The 14,427-nt window shown below is 32.8% G+C and overlaps 2 protein-coding genes across 3 annotated transcripts; both read left to right on the top strand.

Annotated features, from left to right (window-relative positions):
* Positions 1 to 770: 770 nt before the first annotated feature.
* LOC127898741 (uncharacterized) lies at positions 771 to 1,970 on the top strand. Its single transcript, XM_052431232.1, has 3 exons — positions 771 to 1,151; positions 1,273 to 1,330; positions 1,436 to 1,970. Exons 1-3 carry the CDS (start codon positions 925 to 927, stop codon positions 1,463 to 1,465), a joined length of 315 nt encoding a protein of 104 aa, XP_052287192.1. The 5' UTR covers positions 771 to 924; the 3' UTR covers positions 1,466 to 1,970.
* A 2,223-nt stretch (positions 1,971 to 4,193) lies between these two features.
* LOC102622138 (tubby-like protein 8) lies at positions 4,194 to 8,088 on the top strand. Of its 2 annotated transcripts, none has more exons than XM_006493391.3 (9): positions 4,194 to 4,884; positions 4,965 to 5,070; positions 6,324 to 6,500; positions 6,579 to 6,634; positions 6,728 to 6,848; positions 6,985 to 7,074; positions 7,179 to 7,271; positions 7,482 to 7,549; positions 7,716 to 8,037. In XM_006493391.3, exons 1-9 carry the CDS (start codon positions 4,343 to 4,345, stop codon positions 7,789 to 7,791), a joined length of 1,329 nt encoding a protein of 442 aa, XP_006493454.2. In that variant the 5' UTR covers positions 4,194 to 4,342; the 3' UTR covers positions 7,792 to 8,037. The 2 variants fall into 2 exon arrangements, with proteins under 2 accessions (XP_006493454.2, XP_006493455.2); XM_006493392.3 differs by having other exon boundaries at positions 4,195 to 4,884; positions 6,988 to 7,074; positions 7,716 to 8,088.
* Positions 8,089 to 14,427: the final 6,339 nt, after the last annotated feature.

Raw genomic sequence — 14,427 nt, 5'->3', positions numbered from 1 at the left:
TAACGTTAATGATTTTAATTTTAATTACTAAGGATAATTTTAAAATTTTATAATATTTATGAGAATATATATAGAATTGTATTAAGTATAAAACTGATTATCAAAATCAGTTAAAAAACTACTTCTTCCTTACTTTTCAAAATCTATTATAAAACAGAGTGATTTTGTCAAAAGTGATTTTTAAAAAATTTATCAAATACTAAAATTAATTTTTAATTTGTCAAAATTATTTTTGAGCCTTCGGAAAGCAATCCCAAACGTTTCCTTAATGCAAAATTATTTATGTAGTTTCTTCCATTAATTGGATACAAAATAATTTATTTCAATTATGAATGTGTAGTATTATATGATTCCTCAAACTTTGATTTAATATTATTTTGCTCAAGGTTTTTTTTTTTTTTTTGATTGCCCCTTTTGATACTTACGTGAGTGATGATGTAATTATGTTGTATGCTTGCATTAACATGCTATCACAGAATGGACAAGAGTCTGCCAGTGATAAAGAAAGTGACTTTGGTGAGAATTTCCTAGAAATCAAGATTGAACTCTTTCGGGAGTGAAATGTGTTTTCTTTTCAACCATGGAAACCCCAACACATCAGACAAAACCAAATAAATATATAAAACAAAAAAGAAATGGTCTCTTTCTTCAAGTCTTCTTCACTTCACTCTTTTTTAAAGTGAAACCAAAATTTTTTGAAAAGAATTTATAAAATTAAATAAATATTTATAGCTATTAAATAAATTATATCGAAGAAATATGTAGTAGTGCTGGGTTGAGTTATTTTGTCCTATGGATGACTTAGTGCTAAGTTGTGGTGGTTTTGGCTGACTTGCTACTTAGTGGGTTGCTAATGTTATTATGGCAGAAAATTATCAATGAAGTCCATTGTGATTCTAGAAAAAGAAATTATCCCATTATTTCATGCAAATGAGGGCAGATTGGGGGAGCCTTTCTTTTGATATATCGTTATCAATACCATTTGTCTGCCTTCATAATTATGGACAAAATGTTGTGATTACAGGAATGAAGTTGGGGGCAATTCGTAATCGGAAGACGACGGATTCTAAACGCTGTAACAAATCTTCAGAAGTGCTTAATGCTGAAGGAAATGGAGGCAGACAATGCAACTATGGATTCGTAACGTTCTTGTAAGTTTGCTGATGCTGCCTAGAAACCAATTCGTGATAAATAAAATTTCATTGTTTATTCCCAAGAGGACTGTTGTCGTGTGAGGCTAATGAATTTTGTTTCTTTCTTCTAAAATTTTAGTGGGGAAGCTGTACGTGGGATGAAGGCCTTGGATGGCACGGCAAGCAGTACAAGAGAGGTTAGGAAAAATGGAAAATTATTCTTGTAATATTATTATGCTTGTGAGACAAGATAGCTGGAAATTTAACTTAGTTTATTTATTTATTTTTTTTTACTTCCCCAGGTGCGCAAGGAAATAGGGTTGGAGTTTTAAGAACTCGTCGCCAGACAAAAAAGAGAAATACGAATTTTAGTTAAGTAGAGTAGACAAAAGTGTAGTTGAGGAGGCCAAATTCCTCACTAGGTGCGCACCTAACAGATGAACAAAGACAAGCTGTTTCGGAAATGGGACTGGGCAACCTCATTGAGCTCAATTATAGAAGGGTGACGAGAAAACTATGTTGTTGATTAGCTTAGAGGATTGACACAGCTAGGAGGGTAATACAATTGAATTTTTGGATGCATAATTAGAGTGAAGGATGACGGAATGCTGCTTCGGTTAGAATGGGTCACATGTAGCCACATATTTATAAAAGTTTAATGCAACATCTTGTGGAATTAACATTAAAGTTTAATGCAAAATTAGTGGAATTAACATTGAGACATTAACCGATATTTTGTATAATTCAGGCAAAATTGACCATGAGTTTAAAATTATATTTATGTTGTTTACTGCACGTATTCTTATTTTCTTTGAAGGATATAAAGTGTATAAGTAAGATGAATTGGACGGTATTTTGCTTTGATAGATTAATTCAGGGTATTACAAGGTATAAGGAAAACAATCTTGAGATAATGGTGGCTAAAAACTCATTCCAATTATTTCATGAATCTTAATTTTATGGGTTTGAAAAATCTCTATGTCTATTTGATTTGTATATCCTGATTCAGTTGTGCAATTTTGTGTAATCTATGTTTGAATTTAATAATGACATAATTCATTATGAATGTTGCGGGTGAAGGACTGAACGTCATTGGAGGGCAGAAAGTTTGTTTAAAAAAGGAGGATTTCATTATTAACTTATCAGTTTTTCCCTTACTGTAATGCATATCTATCTGTTTCTTATAACTGTAATTAGGTTAGTGAAGATTCTGATAAGCTGAAAACAGAAGCTTTACAGAACACTTCCCAAAGGATCTTGGATTAGAATCAATCAAGATGCCTCCCAAAGACAACCAGAAAGCTTAATGGATTAATGACCTATTACTAAGACTAGGATTGTGTTTAGAAACAAACAAAGAAACGAATTGAAATCAAGAAATCACAGAACACAACTATGTAACGTGGTTCAGTCAATTTGCACTGACTTACATCCACGGGGGAACAAACTTAACAGCTTCATTGATATGACTTCAAGACTTGATTACAGAGATTAACAAGCACTCAACAGGAACAAGAAAACTCTCAGTCTCAAGCTTTCTTTCTCTCGTTACAATGCTCTCTCTCTCAACCAACACACACACCGTTTCCAGCTGAGCATCACAGCTTATAAACCACCTCAGAGGCTTCCCAGAAACGCACGTGAGGACCATGTGCAATAACGGCCCTTTAACAACCTTTTGTATGCACGTGTTCTGCTCGTGTTCTATTAACTTCAAAACGGCAAGACTGTATGTCGTTGTAGCAAGCAAAACATTTACTTCATAAAACGCAGTCTTTAAGTGTCGTTTTACTGAAGTTATCGAGCATCACAAAACGCAAGCTAACTCTGTCGTTTCATCCTCTTTGATTTGATTCACTGAATACACAACAGTTAGCTTATCATTGGACGTATGGTAATGATATTTCTAGTCAAATTTTTAATTAATAGTAAGACGCAGGTCCTTATTTATTTGCTTTTTTTTTTTTTTAATTCTTACAACATATGTTGTTCTTTAATTCGATTGTATATGGGGGGACTATGTAGAGACAGATCAATCTGCCCAATGGCTTTATGGAATGGGTGGGAGATAAAGAGATTAATGAGGTGGATAGAGGAGAAAGGCAGATACAGGAGCATTAAGGTAAATTTGTATGACCATGAAAACATAATTGTTGTTGAAGATTGGTGAAAGAGCTTGCATCGTCTCTTGGCATTTTGTTGGTGGTCAGTGTGTAGAGTAGCGGTTTGTTGATGCAGCCAAATATCGAAAAGGATGTTTGGAAACGTCGACGTTTTGAGGACAATGTCACATTTTTTTTTAAAATTAAGTGAGGGTATTTGATCTTGCGTACAGCTGTTTGCACTAGATCAGATCACTTTAAGCGAGTAGTTGCAAAGTGTGTGACTTTTAACGGCCACGAAACGATAAAAGATAAAAGTGAGGGGAAAAAAAAAACAAAACAAAAAGGTGTAATTATGATATTCATGATTCATACATTACCGCAAAACTCACAACTCACGAGTTACACAAATCAAACACAGATCCCGCTTCTCGGCCACACAAATCATTCCGTTAGCCAAAGCTAAAACCGCGGACTAAACGACACCGTTATGTATTCAAATCAAACACAGTTCCCGCTTCTCGGCCACGTGAGTCTTTCCGTTGGCCAAAGCTCGAACAACACACTAAACGACACCGTTGGTTCCACCAAACGCATTTTCCTATGCGCTTTTCAAATTCAAATAACTCACCTCACCTTGGTCTCATAAATTGCACCAACCCAAAACAACTACTGACTGATCTCGCCTCCGCGTCATACACCCACAGTCCGTGAGCCCCACCACGATAGCACCGATGGCACGTGGCAAAATCTAATTGGTACCGTAATGCTTAATCGGAAACTTTTCCATACACCACTATTTGAAAAAAAAAAATCGATAAAAATAATATGAGTAATAGTAGATCCCCTAATATAACAGTGTTTTAGTTCACTTAATTTTTTTTTTTTTTTACTTTTCCCCTATAATTTTACTGACGTGGCAGAATCATAGGAAGGGTCAAATTGCTTTGTAAATTGGGAGTAATATAAACACAAAAATTTACCAGTTCCCGAAGCAAATTTAAATCTTTCCCAAGAATATAAAATGTTTCCTGGAAACAACCCAACGGTTGAAAACAGCAACACTTTGCGTTTCCTTTCATTTTTCCTTCTCTTGCATGCTGCAAAATGACAGGCTTCAAGAAACCCACAGTTCCACATCAATCTTCGTACAATCCCCTCTATGTTAATCCCTTCACTGAACTAAAACACAATCGCAGCTGCTGTGAAGGTGGAGCTGGAGGAGGAGGAGAAGAGTCGGCCGTTTTCAGCGACAACAAAGAAAATGCAGAGCCAAACAAGAAGCAGAATGTTAACAATAATAACAACAATCATAAGCATATCGACAACAGTATCTTTAATAAAGATGGGGGTGACAGAGAAAATGCTGCTCCCAAAAATGGGTTAGCTCTGAAATCCTTGTCCACGAACCGGTGGTCTGGTGCTGATGTGCCCATCAGACAGGTTTCACATTTCAAGTCTTTATCTACTGAGAGAATCTTGAAGCCTTCATCTCTTGAGTTTTGCATGCAAATGAATGAGCCCGATAAGGCTTTTGGGTCCAGAGTTTGGGATCCTACTGAGTCTGAGAATTCGAGTTCTTTGAATATTTGGGACTACTCTGATTCTGAGGCAGCCCCTGCTTCTTCTTGGTCTACACTTCCTAATAGGTACACATTTTAAATACACTTTTGATTACTAATGGTTACGAAACCATTTTCTTGATTTGGTGGTGGTGGTGTTGTTGCAGGGCATTGTTGTCCAGGCCATTGCCATTGGACATTGGGAGATGTACTTGTGTAATTGTGAAGGAAGCATCTCCACATGGGGGTTTTCTTTACTCACTTTACACTTACGTGAGATTTTACTAATTTGTAAATAATTTTATCTTGGATTTTTTTAGAAGAATTGCATGCAACCGTCGCTGTTTATGCTATAATGATGTTTAATTTACTTGCTGTGTTTTGATTTTTCACTACTGGATATAGTTTGAATTTTACAGCATTTGTGGAGAAGAATTTAACTTAAAGGACCTAACATAAATTGATGTTAGGGTGTGATATTCTGGTTACTGAGTGTTAATTGACCATGACTTAATAAGCATTGATAAATGATAGCAAGTTAATTTGTATTGGACTATTTTGATGATCAGTAGGGCATGCCTGCTGTTCTGTTTTCTGCTGATAGGATGCATATTTCATAGTTTGTACTGAAGATATGTAGAATGGAACCAATGCTTGTTCATGTGATATACGGAACACATCTTTTTTTGATACCAAATACTGTTGAAGCCAAGTTCTTAATACAATGCTAACAAATCTAATGGACCTGACACCCAGAAATGCATATGACTGAGCCACAGTTCAAAGCCAGCAATGATGTTTCACATGTTTTAATATGTGGTGCTTTAATTCCTTCTACAAAATGTTTTAATATTATGCTAACTGCCTTCTTAAGGTTTACACTGATTTTTCTTTCATTGGAGGCATTTGATGAGATGGTTAAATTCTTTCATTCTTGTTTATTCAAAATATTGACTCTTTTTCTTTTAGGTTATTATCTAAGTTACTCAATTGTTGAAGGATGAATTCAAATGTCATTAGGGTAGATGTTTGAATTATTTGCAAGTTGTGTACTTTGAGACGATACTCTTCCACTTTTCATCAGTCTTCTTGAAGGCATCAGTGTCTTAACGACTCCAGTTGTTCGTTTTTTTATCTACTACTGAAATGGCCAGCTAAAAATTTGTTGTTTAAACAAGTTGCCACAGGATGCAGTCATTTCTATGGGGGGGGGGGGGGGGGGGGGGGGGGGGGGTACACATGCTGTAATCGCATGAGAGTAATTTCTGTTCTAATTAAATTTTGTGGTTCCCATGGCTTAGTAAACCTTGTAGTTTGATGGCTTATTGGATTTTTCTTGGCCTCATCCTAGGCTCTAGTCTCCTTCAATACCCATTTGCCAATGTGTTTGTCAGTGTATAGATGGACTAATGTTTTCTGTTGAAGGAACTACAATTAATGATTTAAGGCTATAAATTGTGCACAATTTCAGTTTACACAAGCCAATTTCTTCTCGGATCTTTTGACTCAACATTTAAATTTTGCAGGAAGGTCAGGGACGACAGAACAGAAAACTAGCTGTAGCTCAGCACAAGCGGTGTAAGGGAAAGTCAGAGTTTACAATAGCTCAGAATACAAGGGGAATAAAGTCGAATTCAGATGATAGTTTCATTGGGATGGTGACCTCAAATCTCATGGGTTCGAAATACCTTATAAGGGATCAGGTTCAATGCTGTAAATATTTTGTATTTTTATTGTGAATATTTTGTCAATAATTTTACTAACATGTATTTTGATTGCAGAGTAGCCGTCTCAGTTCAATTAAAAAGCAATCTAATCCGCTCCTTGCTGTTGTAACGTAAGCCAATCACCAACTGTGTGTGTGCTGTGTGTGTATTTTTGCTTTCACATAGTCTAAGTTTTTTTTTTTAAAAAAAATTTGTTTCAACAGATTCATTCCTACGATAGCCACTTGGACAGGAAGCTACAGAAGTATGCGGGCATATATACCCAAGCATCAGTCCATGCTATTGAAGAATAATACTACCCAGATCAGCTCAACAGATTCTAAGGTATCATAAGTCGTCAAACCATGAAGTAAATGATTACAACTATTGAAAATTTTTATAGTAGTTTCCTTGGTCTACTGTTTTCCATAGCCTCAAGTCCAGTCAGAATGATACTTGCATCTATTTTCTTCCATGTTAGCAGCCACATATTAACGGACTGCCCAAGGATTGGCAGGGAAAAGTGGATAAAGTTCACAAGCTTTCTTCGAGGATTCCTCATTATAATAATGTAAGTTCAATTAAGACAATAGCAGAGTCTTTCAGCCTTCATTTGTCTCTTCCTCCTTGAAATTCCTCTTTTTTCATTGTAAATTATTTGTTTTTCTTCTTCAGATTTCAAAGCAGTATGAGTTGGACTTTAGAGACAGGGGAAGAGCTGGACTAAGAATCCAAAGTTCAGTAAAGAATTTTCAGCTTATGCTGGAGGTATATTGCAATTTTCTGTTTAAAGTTCATTCATGCAGACATATGCAGTCATGTTTACACACATGTATACAGTAGGACTCGTGGAAAATATTGGCTTCCAAGGCCTTGAATATAGAAGAATTATCTTTTTGCAGATAGTGGGTTGCCCTAATATAGTGAATTGAGAAAAGATTTTGGTTTGTGATGGCTGACTTTATATGCTTTCCTTAGGAGAATGGGAAGCAGACGATTTTGCAGCTTGGTCGGGTGGGGAAGTCAAAATATGTGATGGATTTCAGGTAACTATAGCCTAACCATTAACCATTTCTCAGTCACATTGATCAAACAGCTCATGGCAATGAACAATAAATTATGCATGAACTTCTGTGGTAATATCAATAAATTATGCATGAATTTCTGTGGGAATATAAAACTAGTACTAAGAATACATCTTACCCTCTGCAGATATCCTTTGACTGGTTACCAAGCATTCAGCATTTGCTTGGCTTCGATTGATTCAAAGCTGTGTTGCACAATATGATCAATTTATGGTGATCTTCTCCAAGTTCAACCTCTGAACTCAATATTTTGCCTGCTAATTCCATTGGAACAAAGCTTTTGAGTAAATTATGGCAACCTTCTTGGAGTTCAAACTCTGAAATCAAGCTTTTGCCTTCTATCTGTATCTTGGTGCATGGCTGCCGGTGCTTCTATTAAAACGAGCTGAAAAATGACTCCTCCTTTTGTGTTTAGCCGAGGCTAAAACGGCAAGAAATTGACTTTTGTTGTTTAATAATCGGTTTTTCATTTTTCATTTTTCATTTGCATCTCATCCAACAGAATACTGCCTTACAATTTAGGTACCCACAAGACAAAAAATTGATCTAATGAGCCCTAGTGGCCGATATATGGTAAGCATTTGGACTCATGGTAAAATTATGTGACTTTATGTTACCAGTATTGAAATTGTAAATAAACCAAAGAGCATCATGATTTGCGTTTTTGAGCACCTTAATCCACTATCATTAGTACTTTAAAGATCATACAATATTCTTAGGTGATAGTGAATCATTGATTTCGCGACATCTGTAAGTCAATTGAATTCCTTTTTGTATATAAAAAAAAATTAAAATTTAATGTCTGACGTGCATGGGGCATCATATATTGTGGGACTGTGTTAATGACTTGAGCAAGGGTCAATTCTGGTAACGGCAAGAAGAAAATTATTTAATCATTTAGTAAAATTTATTTGGGTGAGGCTATTTGAACCCAATTTTTACTCTTTAAACCGTTCTTCTTTAGGACATCTCCAATGCTTAACACAAAAAATGTACATTTTTTACACCCAATTACTATTTCAGCTCTAACTCATTTACACCAAATTTTACACAAAAAAGAATAGTAAAATTTTTGGTGTGAAATGCTTCTCCAATGTAACACCAAAATGGTCTAATGAATAGTGTTGCACCAAATATGGTGCAACACTATTCATTACACCATATTTGGTGCTAGGAAAAAAAAGTTCCAAATATCCTTATTATTTTATCTTATTTACATATATGTCCTATTTTATATAATATTTTAAGTTATTATTATTATTTTTGTTATTTTTTAATTTCATTTTTTAATTTTTGAATATTATACTAATATTTTAAATAAAAAAATTCAACACAAAATTTAATAATAAAAATAAAATGTCAATAACATTAATTTCGAGAATTTCTTGCTCGACACAAACAAATCAAGGATAAAGAGGCTCACATTGCACTCCGAAATGCACTAATTGATCATTTATGGGATGAATTTAGTAATTCGAATAATTAGAATATTATTGTTATTGTATTGTATTTTTCTATATTAATGTAATGTTTAATTTTCATAATGTACTAATTTAGTTAATTAAATGCAAATTTAATAATTTTCTATATTTTTTTGTTAATCGATATAAAATTACTTATTACTTAATTATCTATATTAATAGTAATATTTATTGTGTTAATTGAATTAATTCTTGAGAATTAAAGGAATAAAAATAAGAATATTCTTTTTGGTGTAAATAAGTTGGATATGAAATAGTACTTTGGTGTGAAAAAAAAATACATTTTTGGTGTTGGTGTTACACCAAAATGGTGTTATGCATTGGAGATGGCCTTAGTGTTACATTGGAGAAGTATTTTACATCAAAAATGGTGTAAAAGGTGATTTGGTGTTAGTTTTGGTGTCACATTGGAGATGACCTTATTCCATCATTATAATTGAAAACATCCATTTTTACTCAACAAAACCCTCTCATGTTCCAAAACTAACCATTCTCCATTCATCTTCTTCTCCTATGCATTTGTTTCCAAAAAAATGTTTCCACAAAAGTACAAACTAAATATGAAATTGCAGCAACCAGCAAGAATTTTGCCCAAAATTCTAGTACTTTTGGAGTGGGGGGGAAAAATTCTCTTCCTAATCTAACCCAAAAAATAATAAATATAGCAAATATCTTCCCAAATACAACAATGGATATAAGTTACAAAGATAACTATTTTGATAATTTTTTTTTTACCCCAACAGGAAAGTTAATGAGTTGATCAATTGCAAACATTTTTAAAATATGAAACTGGCGCCTTGAAAAGTATTAGTTCACCGGCAAATATTTTGGAACGGAAAGGAACGGTTGTGCATAATTGCTTTCTAGGAAAAATTGATTTTCTTATGGTAACCAAGAGACCATTTTTAATTTCAAGAGCATCTAAAATTGAATTAGGTATTAATAAATTATATAATTTCATGGAATAGAAATAGCATTCTTCTACCTTAACCAAAATCAATTTAATGAGAAATATACACACAAAGCAAATACAAGAGAGATAAGAAATAGAAAGAGAATGGTTTCGTAATTATATATGAGGATATTTTTGTGATATAAAATTTTATTATAAAATAAGTGTGAAGAGTATAAATATAGGTTCAAATAGTCTCACTCAATTTATTTTTAAATGTGCTATAAGTTTTAAAAGTGGATGTATGTATTCGATAAATTTTACTATTATTGCTATAAAAACATGTATATATAATTTTTTTTATTATGCATATATGATAATTGATAACTAAAATAAATATTTTTATTTTATTAATTTTAACTTGATTTTTTTATCTCAATATAATTGGTGATGATAATAATCTCTTTAAATTTAATCATTTTACTTGAATAAAGATAATTTTAAATTTTTATAATATATGTGAGGATATATATAGAATTATATTAATTATAAAATTAATTCTCAAAATTCAATTTTGAAAAGTTACTCTCTTTCTACCTTTCAAAATCTGCTGTAGTATCGAGTAGTTTTACCACAAGTGACTTTTAACAAAATTTCCTTGACACTAAAATTAATTTTTTTTTTACTTTTCAAATGATTTTTGACATAACAGGCTCAAACAAATATTTGAGTTATTTTGTAAACTACCAAAAACTCAAAACACACTATTACACTAACTGCAGCTTTGCAAGGGTCTCAATTTTGTTTATTTCAAATGTACTTACGATACTTTTTTATTATGGCTGCTATGTCTAAAGTCCTGTTAATGCATAAACTAAAGGTTACTGTTTATTTCAATCTGGAGGCTTTGGTTTTGGCGTAATCAAAACCTTCACAATGGTGTAACCAACAGCACGAGCCACATAGTGATAGGTATTAAGTGTCGTACTGAGGAAATTCAGAAGATTAACCAGAGCTTATTTGTTCCTGCTGACATGAAGGTTGAAAAACATTTTGGATGGGTGGCCCCAAGCTGGCCATGGTTTAAACTTAATACAGATGGAAGCCATAAAAGTTCTGGTTTATCTAGTGCTGGGGGCTTAATTCGAAACTGCGATGGAGAATGGATAATTGGTTTTGGCATGAATATTGGTGTTGGTTCCATAACTGGAGCTGAGCTATGGGGCCTTTACCAGGGATTATGCTTGGCGTGGAATATAGGAATTCGAAAGCTTCAAGTTGATGTTGACAGTCTTTGCGTTACTCAATTGGTGGCTAATGACAGTGTTAGGCCAAATGCGTATGCATCACTTATCAGGAGCATCAAGGATCTGTTGAACAGAGGCTGGCAAGTGCAGATCAAACATGCCTACAGAGAAACTAATTTTGCAGCTGACTTCCTGGCAAACTCTGCTCTATCCTTACCTGTTGGTCTGCACATTTTTAATTCTCCTCCTCCAGGGGCTGATTTATGGCTTCTGCATGATTGTACTGGGGTTTCATACCCTCGCACTGTTTTGGCTTAGCCTTTAGATAGGCTCGTTTTTGTACCCAAAAAAAAGGTTACTGATTACATTAGTGTTATTTTACTGATCACTATATATATTATTGCAAGCTTTTTGACCATATATATCAAATCATTTAACTGTGAATTTTGGTACCTCTCCAAAGCCACATGACATTGGCCAATCGATTAGTGCAAGTATTTAACTTGGTGGATCATTAAGTGAAGGAAATGGTGTGAAAAAAGTGAAGGAAGGTAAATTATTTCTCTAAAACTGCTCCCAAGTCTTTTTTTTCTTTTTTAGTTATTGAAGCCTAAGGCTTTTAGATTGAAATAAATTATTCATTATTGAGGATTCAATCGTGTGGTCTTACTTCTTCTGCATATAATTCATATAAGGACTACCCTTCACATATAATATAGAACGAATCCTTCATAATAATTTTTAAGATATGTTGTATGTAGCATTACTCCACACGAGAAATATAATTACTTCTGTTATTGGATAAACAACTAAAGACATATATAATCTATTTGAGATGGTAAAAATCTTGTATTAAAAGTAAGAGATTTAGAGATCGAACTCTACTCACATGAGTGTGTAAGGGATAAAGTTACAATTAAGCCAAACAATAGAGTAAAAACAAAAAAAACAAAAGGAAAAAGGAAACAAATAAATTAATAAGTGATTCTTTAATTTAAGTATTAGTAGAAAACATTTACTTCAACCACAAAATAGATGTACTAAGCATGTGTTTTAATCCTTGTCCGAAGCGTCAAGAAGGGCTTAGTGGATTGTGACCTTCTCCAAGACTTGGCCCAGATTCATCATCTATGTTTTTCTCATTATGAATTGCATTGATAGTTCCCATAGGGCTCGACAAACCGGGCTCTCTCTAGGGCTTGCCCTTGATTCATCGATATAATTGTCTCCCCCATTAACAAATTCATTGCCTGCTCCAGGACTGCTTGATACACCATGACCTTCTCCATGGCTACTGGCTAGGCCTAGATTCATTATCAGTGTCATCCACATTATGAGTTATATTGCTTGTTCCGTGAGGGCTTGACACACCATGGCCTTGGTAACTAATATAGGTGTATGCTGGCCTGCATGTGATAAGCATAATTTATTAACATATTTAACCTCTAATTGTTTATTTATTATTATTTTTATTTAATTGTTTTTGTTAATTAATTTACTTTTCTTGAAAATATAAATTAAAGATTAGGGAATAAAATTACTTAAAATAATTAAGATGGGAAAAAATTGAAGTTACTGGATTTTTACCTGACGGGCACATTATAGAAGCAGGGCCATTATCAATTTCTTTTCCAAATAAGCACGCGCGTGGGAAAGATAAATAAAAGCCTTTCCTTCTGGCATTTTTTAATTTAAAGGGCAAGGTCCTCAAAAAAAGAAAAAAAAAAAAAAAAGAGAAGAGCCAACCGCTTGAATTAATCTTCATGACTGGTTTTATGTACTCTTTTATTTCCAAATTAATTTTGTATAATTAAATTTTCTATATTAAAGTTAAGGATAAAACTCTTATCAATGAAATAAATTTTTTTTTATTCAGTTAATTCCCTACTTGTGTGCTTTAAAGTTTATGATTCTTGTTTCACATGATTATCTGAATGTTGTTAAATCATTTCACCAATTCTATCATGCATTATTGATTGTTAGGATTTATATTTGATTTAATCAATTTTTGGATTTATAAAGTTTATATGTGATTATCATTGATTCAGTGTCCTTCATTAAATTATTTACACAAATTGATTAGGAAAAATTTTAACTTTTTGTTATTAAATATGTTTACGTAGATACTTAGATATCATGCTATTAAGTAGAAAAAGAACCTACACAAAATTAATTTTAATTGGGCTTAATTGTTATATTTATGAGTAGATATAGATTAGTTCCAAATTTTTTCTCTAAAACTGGAAATTGATTGGTAATTAGATAATTATTAAGTTAAACTTTGGTAGATTTTGAAACCCTGGTAACTTTAATATCTTGAATTCTCGTATTAATTTACTTGTCTTTAATTTGATTGCATCTTTAGTTTAAATCTATTTATACAAAATATTTTCTTTTCAACTATGGTAGAGTTATAATCAGTTTAGATAAAATTTTACTTTCTTAAAAATTGACAGTCTTTGTGAGTTCGACTTTGTTACTCTAGTCTATACTTGCGAGTTTATTAAAATTTACACAATGAATTTTTAGCACAGTGCCGGGGGATTGTTTGGAAAATTAGTTTAACTTTGATTGATTTAATTTTGCTTCGAAGCATGTTTTAGGTTAACACCAAAAGAAAAAAAAAAACTTTTCTGTTTGCATGCGTTGGCTTCATTTGTTTGTTTGTTTGTTTGTTTTTTTTTTTTTTTACGTTTGTCTTTCTTTGGCCATTTGCTTTCCACGAATTAGTGCTTTTGGTTTATTAATTAGGGGTGGGCACGGTTCGGATTGAAATTAAGCAGAATCGATTTAAATCGGTTATTTTATAAAAAGAACCGAATAAGAACTGAACTCAATAAAAAACTGAACATAAACGAATCTTTTTAGATTGTTTTGGTTCGGTTTTTTCGAATAAGAACTAAACTCAATAAAAAATTGAACATAAATCGATTTAGATCGGTTATTTTAGAAAATTTTATTATAAAATAATATTTCAGATCTATTTTAGTAAATTCACGATATTTAGGGTTATTATATAAAAAAGTCTAAAACTCTAGGCTGTTAATTCAAACTTATTCTAATAAACATCATTATTAAAAAAACCTTTGTTTCGTTCATTTTTCAATTTTTAACATTTTCACTTCGTTAGATATTAGCTATCATGAAAATAATAGGGAATAAGTAGTATTTATTAATTTCAAGAAAGAAGAAACTAGTAATCTCCCTTTTCAATATAGT

Source organism: Citrus sinensis, chromosome 7 (genome assembly GCF_022201045.2).
Source record: "Citrus sinensis cultivar Valencia sweet orange chromosome 7, DVS_A1.0, whole genome shotgun sequence".
In the NCBI taxonomy this organism is placed as follows: domain Eukaryota; kingdom Viridiplantae; phylum Streptophyta; class Magnoliopsida; order Sapindales; family Rutaceae; genus Citrus; species Citrus sinensis.
The sequence above is the reverse complement of the archived record's forward strand: the minus strand, read 5'-3'. Positions and strand labels throughout refer to the sequence as shown.

Bases quoted from the DNA above. Each gene is read 5' to 3' on its own strand.
- LOC127898741 (XM_052431232.1), top strand. From the start codon at position 925: ATGCAAATGAGGGCAGATTGGGGGAGCCTTTCTTTTGATATATCGTTA. The intron at 1,152-1,272 runs GTAAGTTTGCTG...CTAAAATTTTAG, and splicing joins TATGGATTCGTAACGTTCTT to TGGGGAAGCTGTACGTGGGA. The intron at 1,331-1,435 runs GTTAGGAAAAAT...TTACTTCCCCAG, and splicing joins CGGCAAGCAGTACAAGAGAG to GTGCGCAAGGAAATAGGGTT.
- LOC102622138 (XM_006493391.3), top strand. From the start codon at position 4,343: ATGACAGGCTTCAAGAAACCCACAGTTCCACATCAATCTTCGTACAAT. The intron at 4,885-4,964 runs GTACACATTTTA...GTGTTGTTGCAG, and splicing joins TGGTCTACACTTCCTAATAG to GGCATTGTTGTCCAGGCCAT. The intron at 6,849-6,984 runs GTATCATAAGTC...CTTCCATGTTAG, and splicing joins TCAGCTCAACAGATTCTAAG to CAGCCACATATTAACGGACT.